We start from the raw sequence: 20,111 nt of genomic DNA, 5'->3' as shown, positions 1-20,111 counted from the left end.
GAGATTGCAAGGTAGTGTACCACCTGGTCTAGTTAGAAGATAGAGACCAGGATATGACTTACAGGATGCTTTTAATGGTAACCCTTACAAATCAAATAATATTTAAGAAAGTCTAAGTTAGTCCTGGGAAACTGTTTGTGGTGGAGACTTTCTTAATTACCATACTGTTAATTGTTTCACATTCTTTCATTTCTAGGATTTTTATAGCTGACTATAAGAGTATGGGTTTTGTTCATTGTACAGTGACCTAAAGTTGTTTTACTCAATGTACCACATTTCCTTATTGTATATAAAGTATCAATTGTTTAACAAATATGCAAACTTAAAAAGACAACATTTATCTTTTTTCACCAAACTAAATGAATTTTTTTAAATAATTTTCCCCAAACAGCGATAGTTTAACGTGTATCATTTTTTGTTGTTCTTTTCTATTTTCATGTATAGAAGTGTGTTAAGATCTTGTTTCTTAGCATGTTCCTTTTTTCTGGTGCTTAGCTATACTTGCAGACTTGGGAATCTTTGTTACTGTAACAAGGAGATCGAACGGGCAGGCACTTCAATACAACAGCGAAGCATATGACTACTTGGTGAGTCTTATATATAGTTAATGTTGAATTTACAAGTTGATTACCTGAATAAGGGGATTCAAACAATCCATTTCTTGGATCAATTAGAGGAGGAAAGCCAAAATATGATGGAGGTAACCTAGGATCCCTTAGGTCTCGTGGATCACGTGGATCTACATTTGGCGGGTGCGGTGTCGGACCAACACCTCGATCAACTGTCTCAATCTCAGTTTCACGACCTTTTGTGGTGGTGGTAGGTTCCTCGTCAACCCTAGTCAGGTGACAGCTTGGCGGGCGGCTAGCCAACAATGTTCTCCTAGACTTCTGTAGTGTTTCTGCTGTAAGATAAAGAGTCTATTAATATCTTTGATGACATGCAGTATATTGTCAATAATTCTCTCAAAATGTGCAAAGATCAGTGTTATAGCCAGGAATTGAATATTTGGGACAAAATATCCTGGAGACGTTTGTTTTGAATGCATTCACTATGATTTCAGAGGGGATTTCGATGTTAAGATGTTTTATGGTACTGAATTTTTTGGTGTTTATTCTCTTACAAGAGCAGTTTGCAAATATGTATTTCGATGACAATTTGAGTTTATAGTGTAAATTCAGAAATAATTTGGTATTATTATTACTGCAATTTTTCAATAATTTATTACTATATAATACTGATTATTACAAATTTTTGGGAATTATTCAGCAGAATATGGGATATGTACTGGTATTATGATATTATGAAAATGTACACAAATATTCTCACAGGCTAAATAACTGTCATTTTTTATAAAACATAGATAATGTATCACCTTGGTCTTGAGAATCTAACCTTTGCAAACTCTCAAAATATAAAGTTCATCTCAACTTAATACATGTAAAATGTATTATTTTTTTTTTAATTCTGCTTTGCAGCATTTTTTGTTAGGAATAATGAGTATCCTCCCCTGAAAGGACATATAGTATATATAGGTAGTATTGATATATAAGGAACTGACCTCTGTATCGATAGGCCAATCATATATAGTACTAGATTTAAGGTTATGGGTTCCAATGAGACAACTCTCCATCCAAGTCATAATTTACAAAAGTAAACATTTATAATAGGTCAAATAATTTACATACTTTGGGTTAAAATATTCTAAAGATAGAAAGTTTTTTTAAAAAATCCATCTTTTCAATGATTTAATAAAGTGTTAATTAGGTAAATTGTAATAGAGATTTGTGAATCCTTTTCTTTCTTTAACAATCTGCTTAAAGTTTTCAAAATTATGACATGTCATGCCACTGACATCATACAACATCCATAATCAAAATGTAAATACTTCAAATTCAGAAATAATTGCCATTTTTTAAAGAATGAGAAAAATGTGTGATTAAATATTGTGATTTCAGGAAAATCTTCCAACAGATATACCAGATGTATCAGATATCAGAATGTGAATTACTATTCGCAGTCAATCGCATTATTTGCATTAAGAAAAACCTCACAATATTTTTTGAATTTATACAGTACACATGCAGGAAAGAAAGAACAATGAACTTATGCCTTCTTTTCTTCAAACAAAATGTTATATATCATATATTCAGGTTAAATAGTAAAGGTATTTATAAATAGAAACACTGATGAATAAATTTAATTAACAATGAATTAAATAATGGTTGTCAATCACATTTCAAAATATTTTGAATTAGAATTCTTAAGGCTATCATTAAAAATATTTTGACCCAGTAATTAATTGTAAGTAAATAATATATTATTTAAAATAAACCACTGTAAATTAAAGAAAAACATGGTTGACAAAGATTTTTTTTAAAAGGCTATAATAAAAATATACAGTGTTTTCAATTGCATATTATGTTCAAAAACAAGTTAGGATGATTCCAATGGGAGGACTAAAGCTTTTGTTAAAAGCACTACCTTTTAGTTAGCTCTATACTTCCCACTTTTTAAAACTTTTTTACCTGATGTTTTTAAAGTTAGAAAGAAAATTCTTTCACCTTAAAAAACAGCCAGCCCTTTCTAATCTTGTCGTTCAATCTAAATTAAACTTTTATTGCATGAATCATATTTAAATTTTTTCCCCAATTCAAATATTTCTAATTCAGATGTCATTTAAATTGTTTTTGTACCATGAACTTTATCAAGAACGGCATCTAAAATTTACATGAAAATATTAAAATTCTGAACAAGACATATTGTAATTAATCTTTGCACAGTAAAGATTATAGTGAATTTGTAATTGACAAAAATACTAAAACACTGTCAAGGACGACCCAGGTAAGATAAAAAGGTGAGTTCAACGGCACTTTACCTTACAAGATTGTGTTCATTTCTGTTGTGGGTTTAATGGTGAGGAAAGGGTCAAAGAGCGGCAAAACAAACTATGATGACCAAAGCTTTGTTATACTTAACAGGTTATTATTTCAACTTGGAATTATTTTTAATTATGGAATTTGCATAATTTCTTTTGCTTTGAAATTTTTAACAAATTCCATGCTTATTCTCTCTCTCTATACATATATATTTTGCGCAGTGCATACCACTTTCCATACATGTTATCTTCTTTGTAATAGAAAGTGTTGTGCACAACACAGAACATTAAAATACAGAATAAACATAGAATTTATTGAAAATTTCAAGCCCAAGAAAGTATGCAAATTCAAAAATTAAAAATAATTCCAAGTTGAAATAATAGCCTGTTAGTTATGCATTATTCTGACATGACATCAAAATATCTTCAGCGCAGCATTGCATCAAGTCTTTATAACAATTTATGATAATATGTTTAAGCTTGACATATATTTCAAATAACAACTTTATTCAACTGAAGAGTAAGCACCACAAAAATCATTGATACTTATGGAGCTTTACAAGGGGAAATAACTCAGGACAAAATATATGCTATAAACAATCAGTTATGACTATAAATTAAGAAACAAAGTTTTGCCTTGTTACCAATAATGTGTTTTCAGAAAACATTGTGCTGAAATAAACTATTTCTAGAAATATTGTTGTTGGTTGAAAAAGTTATATATCTGGAGTTGATTTCACAAAAAAACTTATGACTAAGATTGATCATAAATATACTGAATTGTGTATGACTTATGACCAGTCTAAGTCTTAAGTTTTTTTTGTAAAATCGACTCCTCATTGGGATTTGACCACACTGCAGTATATATATAGGGTAAAATGATTTTATAATACCTAGATGAATCTGATTATTGAAAGGAATTTCAGACAGTACAAATTTTTGACTTAATATTAATACTGAAGATATGCAAGTTTTTATATTATTTATTGTAGCTTCTGAGAAAAAAGGATGGAAGGAAAATCCAGGGATAGATTATAAGATGGGCAAACAGACAGATTTTACCACCAGTTTACCATTCAGAATGGGGAATATTAAAAAAACATTAGTACTGTCAATTCAGAAATCATTGCATGCATTTATTATTGCGATTTTGTCATTTAAAAAGCAAATGCTATTTTATTTTTTTGCAATATTCAGAAAAATCCTGTTTGATTCATATAACAAATTTCAAAATGTGAGTTTTAATTATTATGATTACCACCCTGTCGTTTCTGAATTTACAGTGCTTAAATTCTTTTGAAAACATTGCACTAGTAAAGCTCCTCATTAAGTAAAAGCCAGGTAAATGTAGAGGTACAACCAGATGCCTAGATCTTGTTCCCCAATTAATTCAAAAAATGCATCAAATGCAACAAATTGCACTTTCTACAGTGCAATAAAATGCAGAGATGCATATCAGACAGTAATAGCATGTAACATCAATTAATTTGACATAAAGTACACAGACTTGGATAACACATTTCTCCAGGGTTTGTTCTCTATTCTAGAATAGATTTTATGAGTTACTTTTCAGGCTTGATTTTTATTACTCATACAATTGTGTTTGTGACAGATCATTGTTTTTCATAACAATTATTGTGTGATTTATCTGTACCATTTAAAACATATCTATAGCAAATCTTACTTTTATACAAAATTCAGAAAAAAGTGCTAAATATTGAATTTCAATTATATCTAGTAAAAATAGAAAGATATCAGGTATAAAAGTGATGTTATAATATTTCAGTGCACAACAGTACAGGGTCACAGAGAAGAATTTAATATAAGTTGAGTTTTCAAATCAGCCTTTTTAGAAAACTGTTAGATCACTGAGGATTGAATTTATTCCAGCTATTCTTAGATCATCATTTATGCTATCATGATGAAAACAGACAGACAGACAGAGTGCAAACCTAAAAAGGTTTAACTTCTTTGGTTGGGGATGAAAAAGATAGCCTTAAAGATCATGCTGCTATTGTATAGTATGATCAATTTTTTAATGCTTTATTTTTAGCGGTAAATATTTCATATTCCAATTGCACATCAAGGTCACTTCCATCTTATTTATAGCCGTCACATTTTTTTAAATGAAGAGGTCAATCAATCAGGAGTTATGGCCCATTAAACCAGTTACTAGTGATTGGTTTCTTAGATTGTACAATGTTAATATGATAACTGTGGTAATTTTGAAAATGAGGATCAAATTCCTTATACTGAGTTACAGTCATTCTGAAAAACACTCCCTTATAAACACCTCTCCCTATCTCTAAAAAAATATTAACCAAACAAACCAAGTTCACTCTTACCGAAACACTCATTTCCTGTCTAAAGAAATGTAATAATCACTTTCTTTATGTTTTTGTAAAGAATTATTAAGATATTTCCCTCCCTTTTATTAAAATAACATATGTCTATTTTATGGCATTTTTATAGGCTTCATGTGTTTTTTATTATGTTCTACTAGGAAGTAAGGCTATTACACTAAATACCATAATTTCAACATGGAAGTGTGTGAAAACATCATGTCATTCTAAAATTCTTCAGGGTATCAATGCAGCTGTGCTCTCTTTTTGTACTCAGTGTGGAATATTTTAGAAATTCAAAAAAATAATAAGAGTCCAGGAAAAAAATCATACTTTCATTACTTGAGAAATGTGTTGCCTAAATGACTGTTGTGTTTAAAAATTTCAGGGTAATGGATTTAACCCTGTTTGAGTTATTTACACAATAAATGTTTTCTTTACTAAAATTTTCCTGTAAACTTCAGCCTACAAAAATTAAGAAAACTTAAAATGAAATTCCATAAAAGATGTAGTTCAACATTGCTTTGCTTTTTGATCACTTGTTAATGCCAACTGTAGTATAAGATGGCTCCGACATCAGAAAGCTGTAAATAGAAAAAAACTCCAACATAATGACGGCCTGTTTAGGGGAAATTGTTGGGTCAGTGTTGCCTTGCTTTAGGCAAACTTGTTGGTGCCACAGTGAGCATGGTGAGTGAGTGGAGGACTTGAATCAATTGTGTATTGACTTTTAATCTTTTATATAGGACAGATATCTTGGACTTCTTAAGTGGTGTATGTTGTGTTGATATCTCAGTGACATATACCTCACATATCCTTTTTATTGATAATTGTTGGTGCCACAGTGAGTGAGTGGCAGACTTGAATTAAGCATTTATGTGATTGTCTTGGACTTCTTAACTAAGTGGTGTATGTTGTGTTGATGTCTTAGTGACATAAACCTCACATATCCTTTTAATTGATAACTTATTTTACAGTGTCATGTACATGGAAGTCCTGTTACCAAACTCAGATATGACATTATGACAAGGTAGCTGAACTATCTTGTTTAGGTCAGCTGGTCCATTCTTTAACATATACATGATGCTCAAAGGCAAGCCGTCTGCATATGTCATTAACAATCACTGACAATATTCAAAATAAGTTCTCTATTTTACCTTCCAATGTATTATTTTTAAAGATTCAATGCTTATAAACAGGAATATTACAACCCATGTTAATGAACCATTTTTCTTAAACCCTTCCCTAATATATACAACATTATCAAATCATCTCTCATTCATTAATTAAATTTAGATTTCTGAATACCTTTAAAAAGTAAAAGAAGAACGATTCTTAAGACATGAATGCCCCTACTCAAGCTTTAAAAAGTTAAATACATTAGGTGACTCACTGCCCATGTTTGGACTTAAAAGTCTGCTATAGTTTTGGTTCTTATCGTTTAGTTTCATAAAATTTTGGTATTTCACATTTTCATGATTATATTTATTATTTTGAACAGATTGCTTTCTTTTCACTTACGGTATATCATCATTAAATGTGTGCAATATTATTTTAATTTGGCAAGTATTTCATCTCTTTCTTTCTCCTTCATTTTAGAATAATATCATAATGAACTTTCTTAAAAACATGTGTTGTTTAATTCGACCAGCATATATAAGATATTTTATATTACCATTCATTTAGATTCGAATTTACATACTAATTAAGGTAAACCTATATATGAGAGTCATGCATTGATCTATACAATCCAAAGCCTTGATTATTCACAGCAATAAGCTTCATGAACTCCAGTGGGGGATACAGAAATGTTAATATAAAGATGGGCCCGCTGACTGACCTTAAAGAGGGGGCCACTCCAGTCCTGCTTTAGTGATTCCCTATATAATCAACCAATTTTTTATGACAAAAGGGGGGACAGACCCCTCCCTGGATCCTTTTATGAACTCATCATAGAAACCAGTATTAAATTTTATACCCAAGTCAACAGAAGCAATGTTTCATTTACGACAGACTCATAAGTGAAGCTTAAATCAAAAAGTTAAAGGGCCAAATAAAGCATGAAGTTATTTATAGGTTTTCTATATTAGTTTGGACCAGTATTATTAAATGTTATTTAGAGTATTCAGGGGGTTGAAAACATGCTAAATAGTCCTTATAAAACCAGCAGGTAAGGGACGACATCAAAAGTTCAATGTAGGATAAAAAACTTTATTCACATAGTTTTTTCGCTGACCTCCCTACCCCCCTTCTTAACTTAATTTTGGAAAAATTGATTTACCTATATGTAAAATCGATTTTAAATTAACAAAACTTGCAGCAGTGTTGACCCCCACCCCCAAACTATACGATTTAAGTTTTTTATCCTACATCGATCTTTTGATGTCGTCCCTAACATTATGCAGCCTGGGTAACTCTTCAAAATAAAATAGAAAGCATTTTGTCAGAAGCAGGATAGTGATTGCATTAATATAAGTAAAGTAAACATTATCTTAATGAGATGAACTTGGACTTTAGAGATATAATAGATGACATACTTATGCTGTAATTATCATATAAGATATATATATACAACCTACTAAACTTTTGAATATGTTTTTATGTATATATGTGACATATTTGCTTATTCTTATTGCTGACTTATTTAATTCTACTATAGTGAGAAGTACTAATTTTATGGCATGTAGACATCTCACAATCTGTCAACATGACATAGTACCTTCAACACCATGGTGGAATTTTATTATACATCACACTCAATAACCATAGTACAAGGCTACATTAATGTTTTATAAAGTCTTGTAATTCTTGTACTTTGACGATCACAATACTGGAACATTTTGTGTAATTCATATAAAAAAATATCTAATCAGATTTTTTCTTGACTGTAAAATTTACTTGAATATCCTTATTTCATGACCAATAAACAGCAGAGTCCTACAGCTTCAATGATTATTTTTTTTTTTTTTTTTTTTTTTTAATTAAATGTTGACAAACAAAAAGACTGAGAACTTTGGATGTTTAAATTAATACATGCTATTGATGTCACTTTAAATTCAGTGAACAGGTTTGACTATTCAACTCTCGAAACAACACTACAGCACAATCTTATCATACAGGAGTAATCGGATAAAATGGTTGTTTGAAAAGTCGCTTTTATGTACATTTTGGCAATAAGTTTATGCTTTCCTCTCGATTGTTTATGACATTTTTTACTAAATCCATTGGATGTGTGCTGATTAATATCTTAGACTAGGAAGCATTGAATTGTAGGATTTGAACTATCTTTCAGTATCTGCCAGTTCTCTTAGTAAATGTTGGTACTTTGTGTCTGAAAGTCTTTTTTTATTAGTTGTGTTTTTATGTGCTTTGTGTTGAACTGTGCCTTTTTCAACATATATTCATAGTTTGTTATATTATGCTGTGCTGTTACACAAATGTCCCGGGATAGGGGAGGGTTGGATGCCAGCAATAATGTTTTATCCAATAGCATACCATTGGTGCCAGTCACAAGTCAGAAGCCTCGATTCAGTGGTAGCCGTTTAATTTTACAGGTTATTATATACCTTTGTTTTATTCTAAAATAATTCAGATCATTCAGTGGATTCCCTGCCTTTAATCACTTGCTATTCAGTGTGGATTTTGCTCATTGTTGAAGGCTATACGGTACAATTTCTGCATTATTTGGTCTCGAAAGGAAAGTTGTCTCATCTGCAATCATGCCACATCTTCTTATTTCTATATTGTTTGGCAAATTGAACAGAAATTTTCAGTTGCAAATGATTTATAGCTGTTTAAGACCTAAACATCCAGTGGAATAATTTTCTGATTGATTGATTGATTGTTGGTTGCTTAATGTCCAGTGGTATAATTTTCTGAAACAATAATGATAAGTAAAATATAGCTTTAGCTGTTATATACAAACAATTTATTATTTCAACTTGGAATTATTTTTATTTATGGAATTTGTGAAAAACATTATCGTAAAGTAACTATTTTAAGGAAGTTTACTTTTTACAATTTCTAGGGAAAAACATTAAAAGAGTGCTTTTAATTTCCTAATATTTTTCATTTTCTTGTCCTGAAAATGATAGTTTTACATCCCAATGCAAAATGCATAGCTAAATTACTTTCTATTATTTAACCTTAGGTTTATTTTGAAATTCTAAAGAAGTAGTATATCACAATATGTCATACTGACATTGTACCATTTACATGGTGGTGTAAAACGTAACAACTTTCTCTTCACATCACATATGCGACTAGATATATCCAAGCTGTATTACTACCGCCTAAATTTGATTGTAAATTCAAGTAATAAATAAAATGTATTTTTTAACTGCATGAGTTATGAAGTCTTTTGGCTTTGTATTAGGAAGGTATGATTACTAAAATAACACAAGCCTATCAATGGGCAAACTGATTGTTTGTATTCACTGATTGTGAAATCTGTGTTTGCTTCAGTATAAACAAAGATATGCAGTTAGAAATAAATGAATATTCAAAACATTTCTGTGTACATTTTCTCTCTGTCTTTTTTAGTATTTGCCCAAATCACAAAAAGAGGAGAACAATTGTCAAGTTAGGGCAAAAACTCCTTAAAACAGTCAACTCACAATTTCAGAAAAAAATTAGACTTCATAGCAGATCTTGTCTTGCTGACCATTTTTGCTTTTTATACTTTATTATATCTATTATTAGGCAAAAATGCAAACAATTGGTCAACATCAGCATTTTAACTGGCAAAAACTTGTAACAAGGAAACATTCGAATATTTCTGCCAATAGACTTATCTGTAGATCTTTAAATAGTTCCAACAGTCTTGCTGATAATTTTTGCTGTTCAAAGTATCTCTATCTCTGAATATAATTCAAAAAAGGCAAAAATGAAAAAAAAGTTAAATCCTCGTTTAGCAAAAAAAAATAATTTGTTCAGGCAATATACCAGTTATATCATCTCTATATGGGTCACTCAATATGAATCCTACTATTAAGGTCAGAATCATTTCCTCAAAGCTTAACTTAATTTAAGAATGAGTCCATGCAGGGTTAAACACTTTTTAAAAGTCCAGAAATTCAATTTTTCCACTGATTTTCTTTCTTGTAAAAGTACTGTGTGTGGTCTTTGGTCTTTTGTTAAAATAACTAGCAGTTAACGTACTGTGAATAGTATTATCATCCATGCTGTGTTTACTACACAAATCACCAGTTTTGTGAGGGAATGGCTCAGTAGAGGACTATGAAAACCGATGATTATGGCAAGACAAACTTATAATCAAAGAAATTATAACCAGAAATTTTACAAATAAAAACAATTTTTTTATTGTATAATCAGCATTCCATTTCAATCTTTCAATGTTAAAACTACTTAAAATTTTCCTCTGTGTTAGACAATTCTGGTAGGTACCATTGATCCTGTTAAATTAAGGAGAATATCTGATGTTAAGTTGATAACTTTCATCTACATTCAATAGATTGGTTGTGCCTTGCAGGTTAGAGAGTCATTTTGGTCTATTCTTTAATTATTTTAGACTCTGATTCATTGTTGTAAATATTATTTAAAAAAAAAAAAACTAATTGTCACCAATTATTTACTCAAATATCCAAATCGGCTTTGAATTTGAAACTGTATATTTTTTTAGCCCAAAAAAAGTGTTTTTGAAAATGATTTCCTGTGAAACATACAATAACTGCAAATGACGATTTCATATTGGGTTAAAAATAACCCTGAAAAATATATATTAATACCTCAATATAGTGTGATTTCATATAATTAAATTTTCAAAAAGGCTTTTGTTTAAAACTTACATCAAGAAAAAAGCAATAGCATTGAAGAAAAGCTATCTTTGTAGTGATCTTTAAATACCCAGTTTCTGTGTGTGTGTTCCCAAGATTTATGAGCCTCATCAAAGACAATGGACATCTCCTAATGACCTCCTAATAGGTTCATTTTACGCTAATTAGATTAAGAGATTATAGATTTAGTGTTACTTGATAGGTAAACAATTCATAAAATCAAAAAGATTTTATTGAATACCAATTGGAAAATGATTGGGTGTTGGTTAACTTCAAAAATCTGTAACTTCCAAGTTGTGTCTGGAAACCGAATGTTTATAAATGAGTTTGCTAAATTTACAGTTTATATCAATCTCTTGGAAGAAGATTGTTGGACACTTTGAGCATCTTACTGCTTCAGAAAGATTTAGCCTTAGTAAAACCAAGGAGGCTAATATAACCTCCTTGGTAAAACACTTTTGGTCCCTAAAATATTGACCAAAAACAAAGACACATTTTGGGTTGTTTGGTCCGACTTCACTGCTGTGATCTTGGAAGTTTCTGATGTAAATCTAACTTCTAACCCTTTTCATTATCTCATCTTATAAACCTACCACTGAAAGATTATTTTTTTTTAGTAGAATATAAAATCACAAATCATTATTTACACAATATAACTGTTCTTGATTAAATTTTAAAAAAATGTCTTGGAGTCTTCTGTAATATTAAGTGTCAAGCAACATTGGTAGATTTGGGATTTCTTTTCCTTTACTTTAAAAAATAATTGTAGCCTAAATAGAAATTCTGATAAAATACAATTGTAAGAATAAACAAATATTAGGAATTTGGAAAATCAAACAACTTTTTTCAATTTTTGAAATCTTAGAATTTTCTTTTCTTTTGAAATGCCCTCAAAAGTCTAAGCTAATATTAAAAACGTGTCTATCAATTTCAAAGATGTTAATAAATGTTTGATTAAAAAAATATTGAAACTTATTTTCATCTTTGAAAAAAAGATACTAATCGACTAAAATATAAAAAAGATAAATCAAATGTAAAAATAAAACATCTGAGTCTTCTTTTTTCCACAGTTTTGAATAAAAAAATCTAAAACTTCAGAGATTTGATATACCAAAAATAATGCAAAAAGATAGGCAGGTATAATTTTAAGCATAATTTGAATATGTATGTTTTATCTGTGTGAGGGATGATAATTTTAAACCTACCTGTGTATATCTGATCTACCTCAAATTTATTTTCATCGTTGGCGATATACATTTATCCCTCCATTGCATTCATCACACAACATAATATGAACTGAAATTCCAAATTTTATAAATCCAAATTTTAAACTTCTTGAATTAAATATTCCATAATACAACGAATGCCTTAGGATTTATCTAATATTCCTTATTCCAATTCACTTTTTTTACAGTATCAAAAATTATTCCAACATAATTATCAGATGCATTAAAGATCTGCAAAAATTCCTGTTTTAATCCATTATTTTTAAAACCTCATGGTTTAAACATTCAATCGGAGCAAATTTAAAAGTTTCCGAAAGCAACAAGTGATGAATTCCTTAAGTTTTCTTGAGCTGCATTGAAATTTTTCAAAAAACTTACAAATCCAGGTTACATAATTCAATGGATAAAATACAAATAAAACAACACAAATCACAGAATTTACCACTTTTTCACCATCTTTTAATTTTTAAGATGATCATCTCTTGACAGTTTCAACTTGGGAAAACTACTATGGTGGGATGGAAGGATTCAATGACTGAGGTGAAACAGGTCAAACTCAAGTAGACAATCTTTTCCTATTCTTCCCCTCAAAATGGACAAAAATGCAATAAAGTTGTTATATACTTGATAATATACATTGTTTTCAAGAAAAAAATATCAAATTAATAAAATAAACAAGATAACGATATCTAAATTATGACCTTTTTGCCCCATAATGTAAAATGGTATGATCTGATGACGTTAAACCAAGCAGGCCTCACTTGATTTTTCCATAGCTCACAAAGACCACCCAAGTGTACAAGGTATTCATGTGTTTAATACATGTCAACAGTAAGAACATCTATAGTGTTACAAGGGGTGATCCCTAACAAAATTAGATATATTTTTCTTAACATGACTCTATTGAAAATTACTCAACTTAATACTAAGGAACTAAACAATCTTGTCTTCATATCTTAAAATTGATTTGTGGGAATAAACTGAATGAATTCTGACAACCCTTCAGCTTTGTTTACAAATGACAGAAGACATATATTCCTCAAGAATAGTTTTTTTGGTCATCCCAGGTTCAAAGATTAGATAGAGGGTATTAATGGGGAGGTATATTTTGATAACTAAGTCAGGATTAGCCATTTAGACTAAATAAAACAAATTATAATGATAAATTATTGATGAAGACAAAAGTAATTTTTTAATTAAGAATCATATGTCAAAGGCACCTAAAATAGTGTTGTATCCGACTGACTACCAAAAAAAGTATACTATCAGACTGACTGAAGGCACCCATATTAAAAAGAGTTTTATCTGACTAACAGCACTTCAAAGGACATTATATCAGACTGACTGAAGGTGACCCAAAACAGTGCTTGTTCAGACCAACAGACAGCACCCCAAAAAGTGTTCCATCAGACTGACTGAAAGCACCAAAAAGACTGTTCTATTAACCAACTAAAGGCCCCCAAAGAGTGTATTAGCAGACTGACTGAACGCACCCAAAAGAGCACTATAACTGACAGAAAAGGGTACAAAAAAGAGATCTATCAGACTGTCTGAAGGCACCTAAAAAAATGTCTATCACACTGACTGAAGGCACCTCAAAAAGTGTTCTATCAGACTGATTGAAGGCACACAAAAGAGTGTTATATCAAATTGATTGAAGGCACACAAAAAATTGTGTTCTATTAGACTGATTGAAGACACACAAAAAAAATGTGTTCTATCAGACTGACTGAAGGCAACTCAAAAAATGTTCTATCAGACTGACTGAAGGAACCTAAAAGAGTTCTATCACAATGACTGAAGGCAACCAAAAGAGTTCTATCAGTCTGACTTAAGGAACCAAAAAATGGTTCTATCAGACTGACTGAAGGAACCTAAAAGTGTTTTATCAGACTGACTGAAAGCAACCAAAAGTGTTCTATCAGACTGACTGAAGGCAACCAAAAGAGTGTTATATCAAACTGATTAAAGGCACACAAAAAAATTGTGTTCTATCAGACTGACTGGAGGAACCTTAAGGAGTTCTATCACACTGACTGAAGGCTACCAAAAGAGTTCTATCAGTCTGACTAAAGGAACCAAAACGTGTTCTATCAGACTGACTAAAGGAACCTAAAAGTGTTTTATCAGACTGACTGAAGGCACCTCAAAAAGTGTCTATCACACTGAATGGAGGCACCCAAAAGAGTTCTAGCAGACTGACCGAAGGCACCCAAAATAGTTCTACCAGACTGACTGAAGTCACCAAAAAACAAGAATGTGTCCAAAGTACACGGATGCCCCACTCGCACTATCATTTTCCATGTTCAATGGACCGTGAAATTGGGTAAAAAATATAATTAGGCATTAAAATTAGAAAGATAATATCACAGGGAACATGTGTACTAAGTTTAAAGTTGATTGGACTTCAACTTCATCAAAAACTACCTTGACCAAAAACTTTAACCTGAAACTTGCACTTTCATTTTCTATGTTCAGTGGACCGTGAAATTGGGGTCAAAAGTTTAATTTGGCTTTAAAATTAGAAAGATTATATCATAAGGAACATGTGTACTAAGTTTCAAGTTGATTGGACTTCAACTTCATCAAAAACTAACTTGACCAAAAACTTTAACCTGAAACTTGCACTTTCATTTTCTATGTTCAGTGGACCGTGAAATTGGGGTCAAAAGTTTAATTTGGCTTTAAAATTAGAAAGATCATATCATAAGGAACATGTGTACTAAGTTTCAAGTTGATTGGACTTCAACTTCATCAAAAACTACCTTGACCAAAAACTTTAACCTGAAGCGGGACAGACGGACGGACGGACGGACAGACGGACGAACGAACGGACGCACAGACCAGAAAACATAATGCCCCTCTACTATCGTAGGTGGGGCATAAAAAGATCTATTAGACTGACTGAAGGATCTCAAACAAATGTTCCAGGGGTTTCATTATCTTTCATGTTGACTGGTACTTTCCACGTTTCTAGGTGGTACTTTTCAATTTATTCCATGAATATCTTATATAAAAATTCCTACATTTAGGCGGTACTTGTCAACAGCATAGGAGGGTAAAAGTACCGGGTACCGCCTCCTAATGAATGGCCTGATGTTCTATTAGATTGACTGAAGGCACCAAAAGGAGTTCTATCAGACTGACTGAAGGAACCTAAAAGAGTTCTATCACACTGACTGAATGCAACCATAAGAAATCTATCAGACTTACTAAAGGAACCTAAAAGTATATTATCAGACTGACTGAAGGCAACCAAAAGTGTTCTATCAGAATGACTGAAGGCAACCAAAAGAGTTCTATCAGACTGACTGAAGGCACCTCAAACAGTGTCTATCACACTTACTGAAGGCACCCAAAAGAGTTCTATCAGACTGACTGAAGGCACCCAAAAGAGTTCTACCAGATTGACTGAAGTCACTAAAAGAAAGATATATTAGACTGACTGAAGGAACTCAAACGAATGTTCTATTAAACTGACTGAAGACACATGAAGGAGTTCTATCAGACTGACTAAAGGCGCCTAAAGGCTGTTCTATCAGACTGACTGAAAGCACCCAAAAGAGTTTTATATGACTGACAACACTTAAGTTAAGAAAGTGAACTCTCAGACAGCCCAACAGCACTAAAATAACGTTCTAGCTCCCTGACTGACAGACGTTAAAAAGCTGTACCATCAGACTGAAGCACTAGCCAAAGTGTGTACTATCTGACTGACTTGTGGCACTCCAAATATGTATTATCAGACTGATGGAAGCCCACATTACCTACAGACTGACTGAAGAACACAGCACTCTCAGACTGACTGAAGCACACAGTACTATCAGAATGATGGAAGCACACAGTACTATCAGACTGATTAAAGCACACAGTACTATCAGACTAACTGAAGCACACAGTACTATCAGACTGACTGAAACAAACAGTACTATCAGACTGACTGAAGCACACAGTACTATCAGACTGACTGAAGCACTCAGTACTATCAGACTGACTGAGGCACTCAGTACTATCAGACTGATGGAAGCACACAGTACTATCAGACTGATGGAAGCACACAGTTCTATCAGACTGATGGAAACTAAACCACATACTACTATCAGACTGACTAAAGCACACAGTACTATCAGACTGATGGAAGCACACAGTACTATCAGACCGACTGAAGCACACAGTACTATCAGACTGACTGAAGCACACAGTACTATCAGACTGATGGAAGCACACACTGTACTATCAGACTGACTGAAGCACATAGTACTATCAGGCTGATGGAAGAATACATCTCTATCAGACTGACTGAACCACACAATAATATTGAACTGACTGAAGAACCATCTACTATAGACTGACTGAAGCACACAGTTATATCAGACTGACTGAAACACACAGTACTATCAGACTGATGGAAGCAGGAAGCACTATCAGAGTTACTGAAGCACACAGTTGTATAATAGACTGACTGAAGTACACTGTACTATCAGACTGACTAAAGCACACAGCTCTATCTAACTGACTGAAGCACACATTACTTTCTGTCTGATTGTAGTCCACATTACCATCAGACAGGCTTAATTACATAGCACTATCAGACTGACTGAGGTACACTACTGTAGGAACAGCATGTAATGCCCTTCACCTCTAATTTTGTATGAGAAAAACTTCTATAATGACTAGATTAAGCTGCTTGGGGTATAGAGTACAAGAAATCGCTGCTCAAATCAATTTATTGAACAATCCAAACTGTATTGTAATGTTCCCCCATTTTAACAGCTGAATAAATTTACTTATCATGAATTCGTTTATTAGTCCAATGATAAGAACAATGTCAAAACGTGGTCACCCAGAGGGAACTCATACATAATCAATAACTGTCAGTACTTTGCAAAATACAATAACTTCATACTGGACAATTGGCAACATCATTTCCATGAAATTATTTATTAAGAAAAATTCTGTATGTACAATAGGTTTTCTAGACCAGTATTATTATTATCATTATATACCAGATCTCAGTTTTATATATTCAAGTACTGTTTCCAACAATTCATTTCAGTTTAGTACTGTTTCCAACAATTCATTTCAGTTTAATGGTCTTATATTTGTTTAAAAGTCATTCAAAACTCAAATGAATAAAAAGCTGCACTTTTTGCAAAATAAAGAAATTTCTGAATGTTACAAACCAAGTCAACAGTGTACCCTTTGCTTAATGTTTTCATTTTAATCTTCAGACTTATTCAAACTTGTATTCATTCGTTCCTCTTTTAAAAAAAAAATAGGATTCCAGACACTTTAAATGGTGAGTCATGCACCAGTATTATGTGTTAAGAAAGTAGACCAAGAATTCTTCTTTCTAGACATACAACAATTGAATGCTCCAGGATACCTCTTCTCAATTACTCTAGCTGTATTCAGCAAACTTAACAGGAATTTCAGGTTTTTGTTGTCACCCAGCGTGACTCTCTGGACTAAGATCACAGCTAAATAAATTTTCTGTCCTGTCGTACTGTAATGGTTTTTAAACGTAAAAATAATGTATTTCTACATAATTATAGGCTTCCTCAATGCTTCTTTTAATTTGTGACCTTTAAAAAGTTTAATCATGATAATTTATTGACACAAGTACTATAAATGGGAAAAATACAAAAAGCATATTTTGGAAACAATACCATGACGTGGACAACCCAACTGGGATAATTAGTTTATAATTTCGAATAATTGACCCTTGGAATCCTAGGAACTAACAGGTTAATTTTTGTTATTCATCGTTTCAGTTGAGGTTCAATCGTCAGGAATACACACTCCTTATTTTTCTTTCAACCTTTAACCTATTTTCAGGTGTCTGCGTCATTTAATAATATATTTACTGTAAGATGCCTTGTAATTTCGACTCATGTTAGCTAAAAGAAGTATTTTCATATGAAACCACACATTGAATTCGATCGGGAGGTTCTTCATACAATATCTTTTGTAGTTCACAAAAGAATTGAATAAAAAGTTTTGATTCAAGGTAAAGAGGATTATTTAAATCATAGACGAAAATTATTTATTTAAATAGACAATTTTTCAAACAAGAGATTTTTCTTTAAATTTTGATGACATAATTAGTCTATTAGTGTCAGAAATAATTAAACCATTAGATTGAGAGAGAAATCACTAAGACATATGAAGAACTATATACATACAAAATCATTCTATTTTTACCAAAAAAGTTTGCGGTCTTAAAATTAGAAGCAAAACTTAAATAATTCCATCGTGTCCTTATACCATGTATTAGATGTAAGAAGATGTGGTATGAGTGCCAATAACACAACTCTCTCATCCAAGTCTCAGTTTGAAAAAGTAAACCATTATGGTCAAAGTACGGTCTTCAACATGGAGCCTTGGCTCACACTGTCAGAACAGCAAGCTATAAAGGGCTAAAATATTTTTAGTATGATTGTCAACTTAATTTTTAAAAACCTGTTTTAATATATGTCTTACAGAAACCAAGAGGATTCTGAAAGGTTCTTAAAAACAAAAAAAGTATAATTGAATGCGGTCAGATCCTTGTAAGGAAAGCATGGACACAGATTGCTTGCTTTTTAGACCCGTACATCTCAGGAATAATACAGACTACATCAAATTTCCACACATGCCACAAACAGAGATTTTTATAAAGAGTAAACAAAAATAACACTGCAACATTTGATGTATAATAAGAAACATTCTGCATCAAACTGAGTAAAAACACTTTCTTTTGGGTCTCATTTGGACTCTTTTTTGAAATATCACAAAAAACATAACATTCACATAATAATTAATGCTTTAAAAGGGTTTGTAAATGTCTGTATGTAATTGGATGACAAATTTAAGGGCTTATTCCATCCAGTTTGTATATTTAGATTTCCAAAATATACAGACAAATGACAGGGAAGGTACATTAGGATCAAAAGCTTGTTCTGACAGGACTAGATGGTCTTATATATCAGACCATTGAATATATAGCGTGCTCCACATTGTGACTGAGGATAAATAGCATGTCAAACTTTAATAATTAATGCTTTTTATATCACCAAAAAACCTGAGCAAAAAATACTTTTTACTATCTGTCTTAAGGAATACCTTGTTGGTTATATAGAAAAATAAGAAGATGTGGTATGAATGCCAATGAGCCATATTAACAAAGAATATCGGTCTAAAAGGCCATTTTAGTTATTATCTTCATACATCATTAAGTGTGTCCAATATGATAAATTTCTACATCAACATTTTTTTGCTAGAAGCAATTTTCACGACCTGAGCTACGGTCTAACAAGGGCAAAATCATTTTAAAGTCATTTTTACGACAGATTAAACAAATCCTTTATAAATTTTTCTAACAGAAAGATTATATTTAAAAAAACACATTAAATTCATACACCCAAAGGTGACCTATCTGCTCATATTGGGATGTATTTGAATGATAAAACCCTGGCAAAAGTACAAATCATAAAAAGTGGCGCGTTTTGTACCGGCTGCTCTTTGATATATTATATGATGATGGGACCTTCGTATAAAGCTATTATCCCGCAGTGGGTGTAAAAATTCGCATGAATGAACTAAAATTTAATATTTTGTTTACATCTACAGTTGAGCGATAAGTTGTTGAACAAAGGTATCTCTGCAGAAACACCTGGAATTTTACCTGAGATTTTCGTGCTTTTCATCTTATTACATAATACATGTATAAATGCAAACACTAGAGACAGCCACATCTGTATAAAAGTAAAACAGCTGTTCTATGATAAGTCCAAAACATGACATTGGTTATAATTGTTCTGCAAAGTACAGACAAATCTTAATTCTAGAATTAATATTATACTATTTAATTCTGAATATATATACTTCC

The 20,111-nt window shown here is 31.6% G+C and overlaps 1 protein-coding gene across 8 annotated transcripts in view; it reads right to left on the bottom strand.

The window, feature by feature from the left end:
* The window catches only part of LOC143064162 (transcriptional activator GLI3-like), a 121,922-nt gene that overhangs the window by 48,320 nt on the left and 53,491 nt on the right, over window positions 1-20,111 (bottom strand). For 4 of the 8 annotated variants that reach the window (XM_076236783.1, XM_076236784.1, XM_076236786.1 and 1 more), the window contains one exon: window positions 632-904. In XM_076236783.1, coding sequence (XP_076092898.1) covers window positions 632-904 — 273 coding nt within the window. Of the gene's footprint in view, window positions 1-631; window positions 905-12,220; window positions 12,584-20,111 lie in introns of those variants that run through there. The other 4 variants (XM_076236788.1, XM_076236789.1, XM_076236790.1 and 1 more) reach the window with 3 other exon arrangements.

This window comes from Mytilus galloprovincialis, chromosome 2, assembly GCF_965363235.1.
Source record: "Mytilus galloprovincialis chromosome 2, xbMytGall1.hap1.1, whole genome shotgun sequence".
Classification (NCBI taxonomy): Eukaryota; Metazoa; Mollusca; class Bivalvia; order Mytilida; family Mytilidae; genus Mytilus; species Mytilus galloprovincialis.
This window is presented reverse-complemented; position numbering and strand designations above follow the sequence as displayed.